The following is a 12,715-nucleotide window of genomic DNA, read 5'->3' on the forward strand; positions in this document are numbered from 1 at the left end:
CCTAGACGTGGTAGGGAGACTGTGCTCCGTGACATACTGCCTATTTGCAATCTTAATAGGGAGACTATGCTCCGTGGCATACTGCCTATTTGCAATCTTGATATGGAGACTATGCTCCGTGGCATACTGCCTATTTAGAATCTTGATATGGAGACTGTGCTCCGTGACATACTGCCTATTTGCAATCTTAATAGGGAGACTATGCTCCGTGGCATACTGCCTATTTGCAATCTTGATATGGAGACTATGCTCCGTGGCATACTGCCTATTTGCAATCTTGATATGGAGACTATGCTCCGTGGCATACTGCCTATTTAGAATCTTGATATGGAGACTATGCTCCGTGGCATACTGCCTATTTAGAATCTTGATAGGGAGACTATGCTCCGTGGCATACTGCCTATTTAGAATCTTGATATGGAGACTATGCTCCGTGGCATACTGCCTATTTAGAATCTTGATAGGGAGACTATGCTCCGTGGCATACTGCCTATTTGCAATCTTAATAGGGAGACTATGCTCCGTGGCATACTGCCTATTTAGAATCTTGATAGGGAGACTATGCTCCGTGGCATACTGCCTATTTGCAATCTTAATATGGAGACTATTTGCACTCTTAATGGGGCGTCTCTATGATCCATGACCTACTGTTTCCCTGTCATCATCCTTATTAACTGCAGTGATTTGAATCACACAACTCATGAAAAGAATGAACTGGAACTGCGATCCGACCGGCCTTACTCTCTTTTAATAACTTGTGTTCATATAGTTAGGTAACACTTGCAACGTCGGAAATAAATCGATAATACTTTGAGAGCGTCAAACAATACGTAAATAAGCATGTTTATTTGCTACGCCTACCGTGACGGCATCTAACGTCGTTGTTAGGAGTGCAATGCCAACTGCCTTGATGACTTCCGCTGAGGCAATCATACTTTCGAGTTCCTTCGCTATCTCTTCCGTCTTAGAAAGGGTCACGAGCTGGGAACAGCAATGCACAACGTTGAAAACATTCAAACAGAGGTAAATCCAACACAAGCTTCACACCTCTAAACACCGTAGAACTATAATACGTCCTGCGATAAACAGGGCCTGGTTGATTTACGTAGAAAAACTCAACCATATATGAATGCATTAAAGGTGAGGGACATGCATAAAAAGGACACTACCCCAGTAAGTTCTACTTTGCTGTATTTGACCTTCACACATATACAATGTCATTCTTTCAGTGAGAGTAAATTTGGTTTAACGCCGATCTGAACAGTATTTCAGTCATACCACGGCATGCCAACTTGATGTGGGAGAAACGTCAGAAGTCATGCGGGTTTTAGACGTTTACCACTTTTGTGAAATTCACGAGTATGGTGCTGACAAACCTAGAAACATAATCAGTGGGAACTGGGATTAGAAACATTGTTTTCAACAAGAATACAAATTACATTGACTTCATAAGGACACTGAAGGTAGCGCATCTCACTACCGTGCGAATAACATATAGATTAGTTGCACCTGTAGGGAACAGGGGCGATAATTCCAACAAATAATATGTAACGTAACACAAATATCTGATTCTCGATTCTCTCCCTTCCCACCTGCGCGATAACCTCGCACTCTTGCACATGACTAAAATCTAAATATGCTTAACCTTACACTCTGCGTGTTAATGAGTGAGTGAAAGAGTTGGGTTTAACGCCGCTTTTAACAGTATTCCAGTTATATCTCAGACGTTTACCACTTCTGTGAAACCCACGAGCACGGGCATGGTGCCGACAAACCTAGAAACATAATCGGGGCGAACCGGGATTCGAACCCACAATCATAGGTTTCTGGCGTGTCCAAGGGACGCAACTCTGCACGGTGAATCGCTGCGCCTTAGACGACTGGGTCACCCGTGCCCCCGCGTGTTAATGAAGACAGAAGAGCCTCATCACATGGAGATAAAGTTTCTCGCTCCGATCAATAGCACACAACATCTTTGAACATTATTTATCATCTCTGATTAACAAAATCATATATGTTATTCTGCGCAATGGCTGGATGAGGGCAAACCAACATGAGCTGGTATTTATTGAACATTCAACCATTGTAATAACATGTATCGAATTTTTAATTTTAACTCGCAAAAACTGATATCAAGCTTCGGTGCTTAAAGGTTATAAGCTAGCTTAATTCATACAACTGAGACAAAGTGTCTTATTTTACATATTCTAATCATAATGATTTCTACAATTGAACATCTTAATTGCTGCTCGACATTTAAGAGTGCGTGTGGTTTGAACGTTGGCGTGGATTTTAACAGTATTCCAGCAATGTGTGTGGCTTCACGCATTGTACCTATGTTAAGAATCGAATCCTGGTTTTCGACATGACGAGGAGGCTCTAAATGAACAATTGTATTGATCTACTCCACAGCACCTAAGTATGTGACAAATAACGCTTTGGCGTACTTTATTTTGCCTTTAACAATGGAGTATGTTTCGGAAGATAATCGAGACTAATTATGTTTCTTGACGTTTTATATTTAAATTTACTTTTAAGGTTCATCACCCAGACTCTTCAAGCATGGGTTAAGCACCCACAGAATCGGACCTGGATTTTCGGAGCGACAGCCCACGCTTTAACCACTAGGCTTAACTTACCTGACAGTGTCTGGTACACTCATTAGCCTCCGAGGAAACAGTATGAAGACACGTGAGGACTTGTTGCATGGCCGCCGGATCCGGGGTCGTCATGTTGGCGCAGATGTCTGCGATCTGGTCTCGGATCTGTAACATGTTACACAGTAACGTCGATCTCCAGATACACTGTTACACATACTGTAAAACCTCATCAACACGAAGTTTAGGGGACTATCTAATATATCGAATTAGCAGGACCTCGAGGCAGACGGATTTTCTATCGTGATCATTTAAATGTATAACACTTATGCGGGAATCATGAAACTCCGTCGGCTTAAGCAATGTGTCGTGTTAAATGAGTTCGATTTTACGACGCTTAATAGTATCAGAACAATAAGTGAATATTATGGTGATGATTATCAACATTTGCAAATTTTTAAAGATCAGTTTGTTTGTTCAGTCAACAGTTGTTCCTGTATATAGTCATGATATATAGTTATTTTATATTACCCCCCCCCCCCCCCTTCCAAATTAATAACGAATAAACTTTTGTTTACGCGACTGCAATTTAAAGAATAAACTTTTGTTTACGCGACTGCAATTTGAAAAACTCCCCGACCTCGGGTTACATGTAAAGTGGGTGAGTAAGTGTTGTTTTACGGCGCTTTGAGCAGTGTTTCAGTAATATCATGGCATGTACGATTAATGTGGGAAGAACCCTTAAAATGACGCAGTTGCTACAGACGATTTAATTGCCAATGAAAAACAAACGAGCATGGATGTGGTGCTTCATTAAGAACCTTATTTGAAACGATTTTAGAATTCAAACCACAATCAGCGGATCCTGGTACGAGAAGGGACGCAACTCCCTTCCTTAAGTGTGTATCAGAGTAAACATAAATATCATCTCCGATGTCAGATACAACACTTACTGCAGCATTGTTGTCTCTCTCGATGTTGTATTTCTCTATACGAGCTTCCTGATCAGCCAAGTTGGCCTAAAAATACATCAAAGATATATGTGAAAACGGATGATAGACTTCATTTGTTATTTTTTTTAAATAAATCATTAAAAATGAACAACTCATTGTTGATTTACAATATTATCTGCAGAAACAGCTTACGCTAGCTGTTGCATCATCCATTCCGTTGGCAACGGTGTTGTCGCCGGGGGCGAGGAAGGAGGTGTATTCGTTGTTGGGGCCTATTCCTGGTACACGTTGGTACTCTGTAAAACCATACAATACACATTACCGTTTACTATCTAATAAACCTGTACAGCCTTGTAAGTGAGAAATTAAATTTGAATTTGGCCATATACTCTTATTATTAATGTTAAACTTTATATGACGAAGACCTACAATATATGATACTCTTGATTTACATGTCTGAGACTTTCGCTGAAATTAACAAGATAAAAATTAAATTCTAGATTAAGTTATACAGTTTTGCATGATACAATAAATCTTTTAAGTGTTATTAACTGCAATATTGATACTTCCTTGAATATATGCCTAATATTTTATTAAGTGTTTCCTCTGTTAGTGACGTGTTAGTGGAGCGGGTTGCGGACACTGCATTCACTTCATGCAGGGGGTTGTGTTAAGTTGTGTTTAGTAGTGTTAAGTTGTGTTAACATGGTTACATAAACACTGACATGGGTGAGTAATAAGTCCCAAACCAATACAGACACACGCATGCACACACCCACATACACAGACACACACATACACACACACATACCAGGTAGTGTGAGTATAGTTTTACACCCACTGTGAGGACACCAGCAATGGACATGCTTATATGCTCCAAATCATGCAATGGACTCTGCTTTAAGCTGAGATTTCTGAGATTATGGAAAGAGTTCGAGTCCCTTTTATTTATTCACACATTGTATCATGAGCGGAATCGAACCCGGGCCTTCGGTCTGACGAGCGAAGGCTTTAACCACTAGGCCACCCCATCGCCCTCTGAGTTGATAGAAGTATTTACATCTAGTCTGGACTACTGTAACGGCCTCCTTAGCAACATCAGCAAAGATCAGATACAACGATCAGATACAGAATACAACCAGAATAATTACCCAAACCAGAAAGTTTGACCATATTCCAGTTCTAAAACGACCCGGTTTCTCGCCCATTTCATCACAGATAAACTTCAAGCTACTCTCCCTTGCCTACCGATGCTATAACAATGAGCTATACCTCTTCGCAACCAACACGTTCGCAACGACGCAATGACAAAATCTCATCTCAACAACACAAGCTGTAACGACTTATGAAAAAATCCTTCGAATATGCAGCAGCTTCATAATGGAATGATCTACCACTTGAAATAAAACAATCCCCAAACTCATCATCTTTGAAGAGACAGTTAAAACACTCCATTTTATACAGGTTTTCCCCTTAACTGTTTCTTAACTCGATCTCTCCCAACAAGCGCGCAGAGCATACATCACCGTGTGAATGTTGGGGTATATAAGTGTACATATTATTACGTATTTAAGGACCGGAAAGCAGTACGCTGTTTTGAACTGCATTTTGTTCGAGTTTGTCCATCTGCGACTTTATAAAACCTATTAGGAATGGCGTGTTTAATGATGATAAACAGCGTTTCTTAATCCAGACTTCACAGCAGAAATACCACCATAACCACAAATCTATAGATGAAACGTCCTATAGGAAGTTTCACGTTTGCAAGGCTTTTATACCTTAAACATTTTCACCCATCGTACCGCCTGTGACAAAATACCTGTTGTTATTAGACTGTGTTTAAACATCAGCCTTAAATATAGTTCAAGGGTAGGTTATGACAATTGTTAGTGTATATTTAACATCTAACACAACATGCATATTAGTAAAGTATAATAACGATATATGAACATACACAATATATTAACGAATATATAAACATATTATACAAATCATACACAAGTATCACTTTAGTTATCAGAAAACGGTCATTTTCCATCCACCCATGAAAACCCAAAAAACCATCTGAAAACATGTATGTATTACGACATATTTTACGTTTTCGGTTACAGTTAGGAATTTGATAAAATTTATTTCGTACAATGATTAATAACCAAAATATTACGACTGCTACAACGTTGATGAATAGATAAAACTTATATTATAAAATATCAATATTTGCTTGCACGAATGTATGCAAATGACCGTCCTCTGTAACGTGTCGTAGCTGACAGATATATGAACATTTCTATGTTTACTATTAGAGTGAATGTGAGTTGGGTTTTACGCCGCTTTTAACGGTATTCCAGTTATATAGCGGCGTGTCAGCTTAATTTGGGAGGGAAGCCCGAAGTGATGCAGGTCTCAGACGTTTACCACTTCGGTGAAACCCACGAGCACGGGTATGGTGCTGACAAACCTAGAAACATAATCGGGGCGAACCGGGATTCGAACACACAATCATAGGTTTCTGGCGTGCCCAAGAGACGCAACTCTGCACAGCGAATCGCGGCGCCTTAGACGACTGGGCCACCCGTGCCCCCGTTTACTATTTGGAGGTGTTCTACAAGTTACATATGTATAGAGAACCAATGACATGTGTGTGTACACTTCTTTCTCAGCGAAAGGTTTGTTAATACAACGAGCAGACCCATTCGTAACCACTCGCCAATTTCCGTAACCTGCAAAAATACTTCTTTCTCTGCAGATATTGTGTGCGAAAATACGACAAATATATCGGACTGTATGAATGAACAGAATTAATATTTCTTTGATAAAATAACCCGTCTTTGTAAATTTAGTCTAAGGTACATTTGGCAATCTCACACCACACCATGTGTCGCCTACAAGAATTTGACAATGCAGAATAATTTCAAAAGTCCACACAAGACTTAAGAACAACAACCATGAGATTATGATAATTAGATTACATAGCAGTTCCGATAGAAGTTCAGCAAGTTTTGCACGTTTGGGGTAAGACGGAACCCAGTCAATAAAATGTCCACGACAGGGGCGCGAGCATGTCCCTGTATGACGCGAGTGGTCACGAATGGAACACATCAATTACACGCGCAATGTTCTGCTGTGCCATAGATCCACGCCAAGCCTTACCGAACACTTAGCTCGGTATTCCACGATGCAGGTGTTGTTGATGAACAGAAACTGAATAAAATCACATTAAAATTCAGGTCTCCAACTGGGTTTTTACACAGGGAACACTTTGTCTTTCTTGGAGTGAGTGAGTATGGTTTTACGCCGCTTTTAGCAATATTCCAGCAATATCACGGCGGGGGACACCAGAAATGGGCTTCACACATTGTACCCATGTCGGGAATCGAACCCGGGTCCTCGGCGTGACGAGCGAAAGCTTTAACCACTAGGCTACCCGACAGCCCGCTTTCTTGGATTACGGATGTTGTGTTGGGCTTTAGGTCTTAAAAGACGCTGTGTTCAGTTGATTTATATGCACGTCTTTCGGTGATCTGAGATTAATATCTACCTTGAGCGTTTCCCTGAAGATATTCAGCCTAACAACATTTCGAATTTACTCCTACGCCCTCTATTCAATTCGAGAAGGACCCACAGACACCTCTGTGTTTCGAGTCTACGATTGACACTAATCTTGAGCCCAGACCACCAACCTTTTTTCTGGATGTGCACCACTGGTTTTCCGTATTTTATGCCACGAGCCTACATTTGACACGCTACACTTCATATAAACCAGTGATTATCTTCAATTTGATGGCACTTAATTGTTTATGGAAACCACGTTATTACTGAGAGACTGCTTAATACTGTTTTTCAAAGAAAACATTTAAACCCCCATAATCTCGACCATGTCAGCCTATTTTCGAATGGAGTGATTGAGTGAGTATGGTTTTACGCCGCTTTTAGCAATATTCCAGCAATATCACGGCAGGGGACACAAGAACTGGGCTTCACACATTGTACCCATGTTGGGAATCGAACCCGGGTCTTCGGCGTGACGAGCGAACGCTTTAACCACTAGGCTACCCGACCGCCCCATTTTCGAATGGAATAGATATAACACATATATCTTATTCCTCCTGCACCTTTCGTTTTCCTCTATGGGAAAAGTCACCATTGTATAGGCCCATTTATACACACACTGGTGGTGTGCTATCTTGGATCTTAACCCCTGAGGGTGTCTGATAATGAACATCGAATAACTGTGCAATCCTAATTCGCCTGTGCTGAAAAAAACTTTTATTAAATGACAAGAAACTCCATCCGACGAACACCAAGCAAAGCGGCGTCATGCATACCTATCTCGCTCCTCTTACTCTCGGTGTTCAGTAGTGTAGCAATTTGGGTCATTTTCTCCGTTACCGCTTTCTGCTCCCCGCTTGCAGCCAGTTTGTCAATGGCCGTCTGAGAAAACAACTTCTCGTTTGAAGTCCACGCTCGTATCTGATCTACACTGGCTGGATTGACCTGATGGACCGAGAATATCAATGTTAAACAGAGACGAGGCTTCACGACCAAGGATGTCTGAGCATTGTAAAACCATCTTCCCGAGGCAAGTGAGTTAACTGACTATAAAAGCCGACCTTCCACCCTTGCCGAACTAGGCTGGTATTATGGAGTTACATTTTGGCTGGGCTAACGAGTCTATGCATAGTCCAATCAAAATCGCGCACCGAAATCGAAATCCGGTTCGTAAAGTGTCATGCAGATTTCGGTCGACTGCAGGATTTGCAAAGCATGTGCACCGCTAACTCGTTGTCAACAGATATTTTCTATATCTTTTCATGTTTTTAATCAAGGTGCTCACGTGATTTGATGCACTTCGCGATGTAAGACTCGTTTGATCACAATATAGATCTTGATTATCGATCAGATCGTCTTGACTGGGCGCCACCGTTTTGTTTGAAGCAAATGCAGGTGATACGAGAGGTTGAATCTGATTGGTCAATAGGAGAGGCATAGAAAGGACATTACTCGTAATAGCCACTGGTGGCGCTACGATCGAGCCCAGGAATTCCAGCCTAGTTCGGCAAGGGTGAAAACTGGACTTTTAAAGTCAGTTAACTCTCTTGCCTCGGGAAGATGTGTAAAACTGGTCCACAGCATGTATATAACCAGGGTTCTCATTTACTGCCAGCTTGATCTGCATCATAATATGTGAGTTATCAGACAGAGTGGGCATTTCATAACTCCAACCAAACTTGCCCATTGGCCTATCTCTCTGTTAAATGCAATTGGGATCGCATCCGTGGTCTAGTGGATGAGTGGAGAGCGGAAGGGCGATGGTTCGATCCCAGCGGGGTCATACCAAAAGACGTTAACAGATGGTACTTGTTGTTACCCTGTCTGGCGTTCGGCATTAAGAGGATCAAACAAGGACTGGCCGACTTGCAGTGAGAGTACTTTGTCTCAGTGTGGTATCCAAAGTGCGGCATGATATTTCAGTGATCTAGAGCTATAAAACCGGCATTATTCCGGACTAGAAGTTACACACACACACGTGCATGCACGTTGCTATTTTCGTGCTATAATCTTGACTTTAACTCCAATTTCACCTTACGTCACCTTTACATGTGCGAGATTATCCACCCAGTTTAAGTCAAGGCCTAAGTAAGATAGTTTCCAAAGAGGTTCAAAGAAATATATTGCAAAAGATCTACGATCTGAAATCAGTTCAGTTTGAACTTAATAATTCTAGGTATCCTTTTCTGAAAAGTACTTCTCTAAGGTACAAGTCGTTGGTCACGTCGATACTAACCGTCACGTTGTCGATGAAGAAGCTGTATGCGGCGCCAAGGGAGTCCTTCACGTCCACCCACACCTCTTCCTTAAAGTCGTCATAGTCCGCCCCCAATGGAGGGTCGATTGTGACGTCACTAGCCTCACGGTACGTCGTTATCTGTTGGGCGAGTTCGTTGTTCTTGTGCTTGCCTGGAGTGGAAGTGAGTGAGTTAAAGGTTGGCATCGAGCGTTTATTTCAAGAGCTGCTCAATCCCTTAACGAGGCGTACATGGTGCTATTGTAGCATTACTGTATTCTGTTCGGTTTTCTGCACTTTAGTCCAACGTGGTATCAATCACACGAGCTTTGTGAGGACAGGGAATTCCAGTCTAAAGAATTTTGGTCACGTGTTACTTTTGATACTCTAGCCTTTGGGTATCGCTTGATGTCTTTCTCTAAATACATGCATCCCATATCACCAACATAATATAGCCACCGATAGAGGAAAAGACATGTGATAGGCAAACATGTGATTGATAACGTGGCATTTAAAGCAATCATTGTGCCCATAGGATATTGAGACACCATGCATTTAGTTATGAGCGGACACCAATCTCTGATATTTGCATGTAATTCAGTATATTACATTTCTTACGCCTAAAAGAATCTGTTCCCGCGGATAATCGAGACTGGTTGTTTTCTGGCGTTGACGATGTTTTTTTATGTAGTAGTTAAAGGCTCTTAAGACGCCAAGTCATACGCTACCAAGGCGATGTTACAATATAATGTTGGTAGACGAAAAGCGCGGCCGTAACCACCAGGCGTACAACGTGCAATGTCTGGTAAATGAATGTTGATACGATTATGTTGAAAAATCAGTGTGCACCTAAGTATGCTGGTAGAGACAATACTATAAGACAATACTAAAAGCTCTTAAAATCTCATAATAAGGATATTTATATTGTTGATACAAATTTGACATTTTTTCATAGATTAGCGCTGGCACAATGTCGACGAGGTAGCACAGATTCATTGACCGAGTTTGGTTATTGACTTTTAAGAGACACACTAATACATCCTAAAAAAATGGAATTTAGTAATACCTAAAATACAATTACGGATGATGTCAATTTCTCCAAGTCACTCATAAATATGATTATGTAAGAACAAAATATATACGTCGACAGTTCTATGAAAATAGATAATTAATATCCCTGCGTCCCTGTTCACAATACTTCTTTACACAACATATCCGTGTTTATATACCAGGGGCAAAAGAAAGTATACCAAGTTTTTTTTAATGTATTTCAAAATTAAAAGAACTGTTAATGAATTTGATAATGTCTTTTTAACCATCATTCATTTCTGAAACAGTTTGTACAAATAAAATGGTTCAATGAAAACTTGGGTAAGACATGAATTGCAACCACACGACCCCTACAATGTTTGAAATATAAATTTGTGCCAAAAATATCAAATTTGATTGATTTTCAAAATAATATGTGCAAGATAACTAACCGCAGATGTATAATATGCGAAATGTTCTTTTAAGTTTCAAAATGATTAAATCCAATTATATCTTAAAAGATAAAACCATGTAAAATTATTCTTTCAGTGCCGACAAAACACCAGTACAGTTAATTTTTTTGGTAACTTAAGATATTTTCAACCGAAATCAAATATAAAATATATATCATAAAATCAACTGCGAGTTAAAGTTTCTCTTGCCCCTAAGTTAAATTCAACGATGTAAACTTTCATTTAAAGAAAAAAGGTTAAATCAAAGTTGTATTACTGTAGAATGTAAACCCAGCAATTCCGTTGTCATCCTGCCATCCCGAGCACTTGACGTTGAATGCCCCAGTCCCTTCCCAGGTGAGGGTGCTGGCCTTGGGGGTGATGACACAAGTTCCGGGTTGAGGGGGTCGGTTCAGTTGGATGTTGAGCGCAGCTTGGCCTAAATCACCACCGGGTTTTTGACACTTGACCGAGAACCGGTACTTGGTGACACTAGGGTGAAGGTCGTACAAGGTTGGCTTGATGGCGATTGTTTCTGACTTCATTCCTATAAAGTAACCAGCTTCGTATTATCTATAATTTATTTGTTGATGGGATGCTCTAGCCTACAGCTCAAATGAGAAGTTCCCATATTAACACGCTGCAGCTATTTCGGATAGACGTATACCACTTACATATTTTAATGGTTACGCTCATGAACCCGTTTTGATAATACAGTAAACTACGGTTATAACGAACTCAAAGGGACTACTTATTTTAGTTCGTTACAACCGTAATTCGTTATAAGCACATATACAGTATAACTACAGCAAATAGTCGGGACTAAAAAGTTAGTTCGTTATATCCGTTAGTTCGTTATAAGCGTGTTCGTTATAACCGTAGTTTACTGTACATACGTGAAAGGACAGTTCTAAACTTGGATGTCAGTAATACTATGCTACTCATCATTTGCTAAGGACCACACCTTTGACTATAGACGACTGTTTTAATAAGTCCTCGGGAAATGTTGAGCAATACATTATTCCAGGTGGCCTGACTGACTGAATGCTTGGAAACGCGTTGTCATGCGAGTACTTTAACAAATGATCTGGCTGCGTTTCAAATTAAGAGATGAACTTACGTATTATCCCTTGTAAACCTGAATATATCGGATGCTCGATTAAAATAATACTTGTATAGTTCATAAAGTTAATCATTGTATAGTATAAGCAAAGACATATACAAACTTTTAACTGTTTACATTAATCGAGGAAACATCCAAGAGGAAGGAAACATTTCCAAGGACTTGAACCTGACTTAACGTGTAGGAGAATGTGCTTTGTGAAGAGGGTCATGCAGTGAATGCTGTAGTGCATGTCCACGTTGTAAAGTATCAGGACATGTAAGTGTTGTGACGTTGACACGGGACAGGACAGCTCCAGTTTTTACAGGACAGTGCATGTCTGCGTTGTCACGGGATAGGACATGTCCGCGTCGTTACTAGATAGGACATGTCCGCGAGGTATTGGATAGAACAGGTCTACGGTGTTATTGGATAAAACGTGTCCGCGTCGTTACTAGATAGGACATGTCCGCGAGGTATTGGATAGAACAGGTCTACGGTGTTATTGGATAGAACGTGTCTGCGTTGTTGCTAGACAGAACATGGGGGTTACGTTTGGTATTTCCAAGGTATTCTCACGATGTTAACTTCGATTACCTGAACCTTTTCTTCCAATACCGAGAGTCATATCTCTCCCGGCGATCGTCCGGCCATTGCGTTTATCTACGTTGCCAAGCTACATTTATGGGGAGCAACTCAGTAGGCACTTCCCTTTCAAAAATAACGTGGTCCAATGTACGACGTCATCAAGTTGCGAGCACATCTCCAGAGGTGAGGTGAGGTGAAATTGGGTTTAA

The 12,715-nt window shown here is 40.7% G+C and overlaps 1 protein-coding gene across 2 annotated transcripts in view; it reads right to left on the reverse strand.

Annotated features, from left to right (window-relative positions):
- The window catches only part of LOC124141157, a 64,068-nt gene that overhangs the window by 17,223 nt on the left and 34,130 nt on the right, over positions 1-12,715 (reverse strand). For both annotated transcript variants that reach the window (XM_046509073.2, XM_046509072.2), the window contains 7 exons: positions 11,094-11,363; positions 9,336-9,508; positions 7,876-8,044; positions 3,743-3,846; positions 3,551-3,616; positions 2,640-2,765; positions 862-981 (listed from right to left, as the gene is read on the reverse strand). In XM_046509073.2, coding sequence (XP_046365029.2) covers positions 862-981; positions 2,640-2,765; positions 3,551-3,616; positions 3,743-3,846; positions 7,876-8,044; positions 9,336-9,508; positions 11,094-11,363 — 1,028 coding nt within the window. The remainder of the gene's footprint in view (positions 1-861; positions 982-2,639; positions 2,766-3,550; positions 3,617-3,742; positions 3,847-7,875; positions 8,045-9,335; positions 9,509-11,093; positions 11,364-12,715) is intronic.

Source organism: Haliotis rufescens, unplaced genomic scaffold (genome assembly GCF_023055435.1).
Source record: "Haliotis rufescens isolate VD_foot unplaced genomic scaffold, xgHalRufe1.0.p SCAF_11, whole genome shotgun sequence".
In the NCBI taxonomy this organism is placed as follows: Eukaryota; Metazoa; Mollusca; class Gastropoda; order Lepetellida; family Haliotidae; genus Haliotis; species Haliotis rufescens.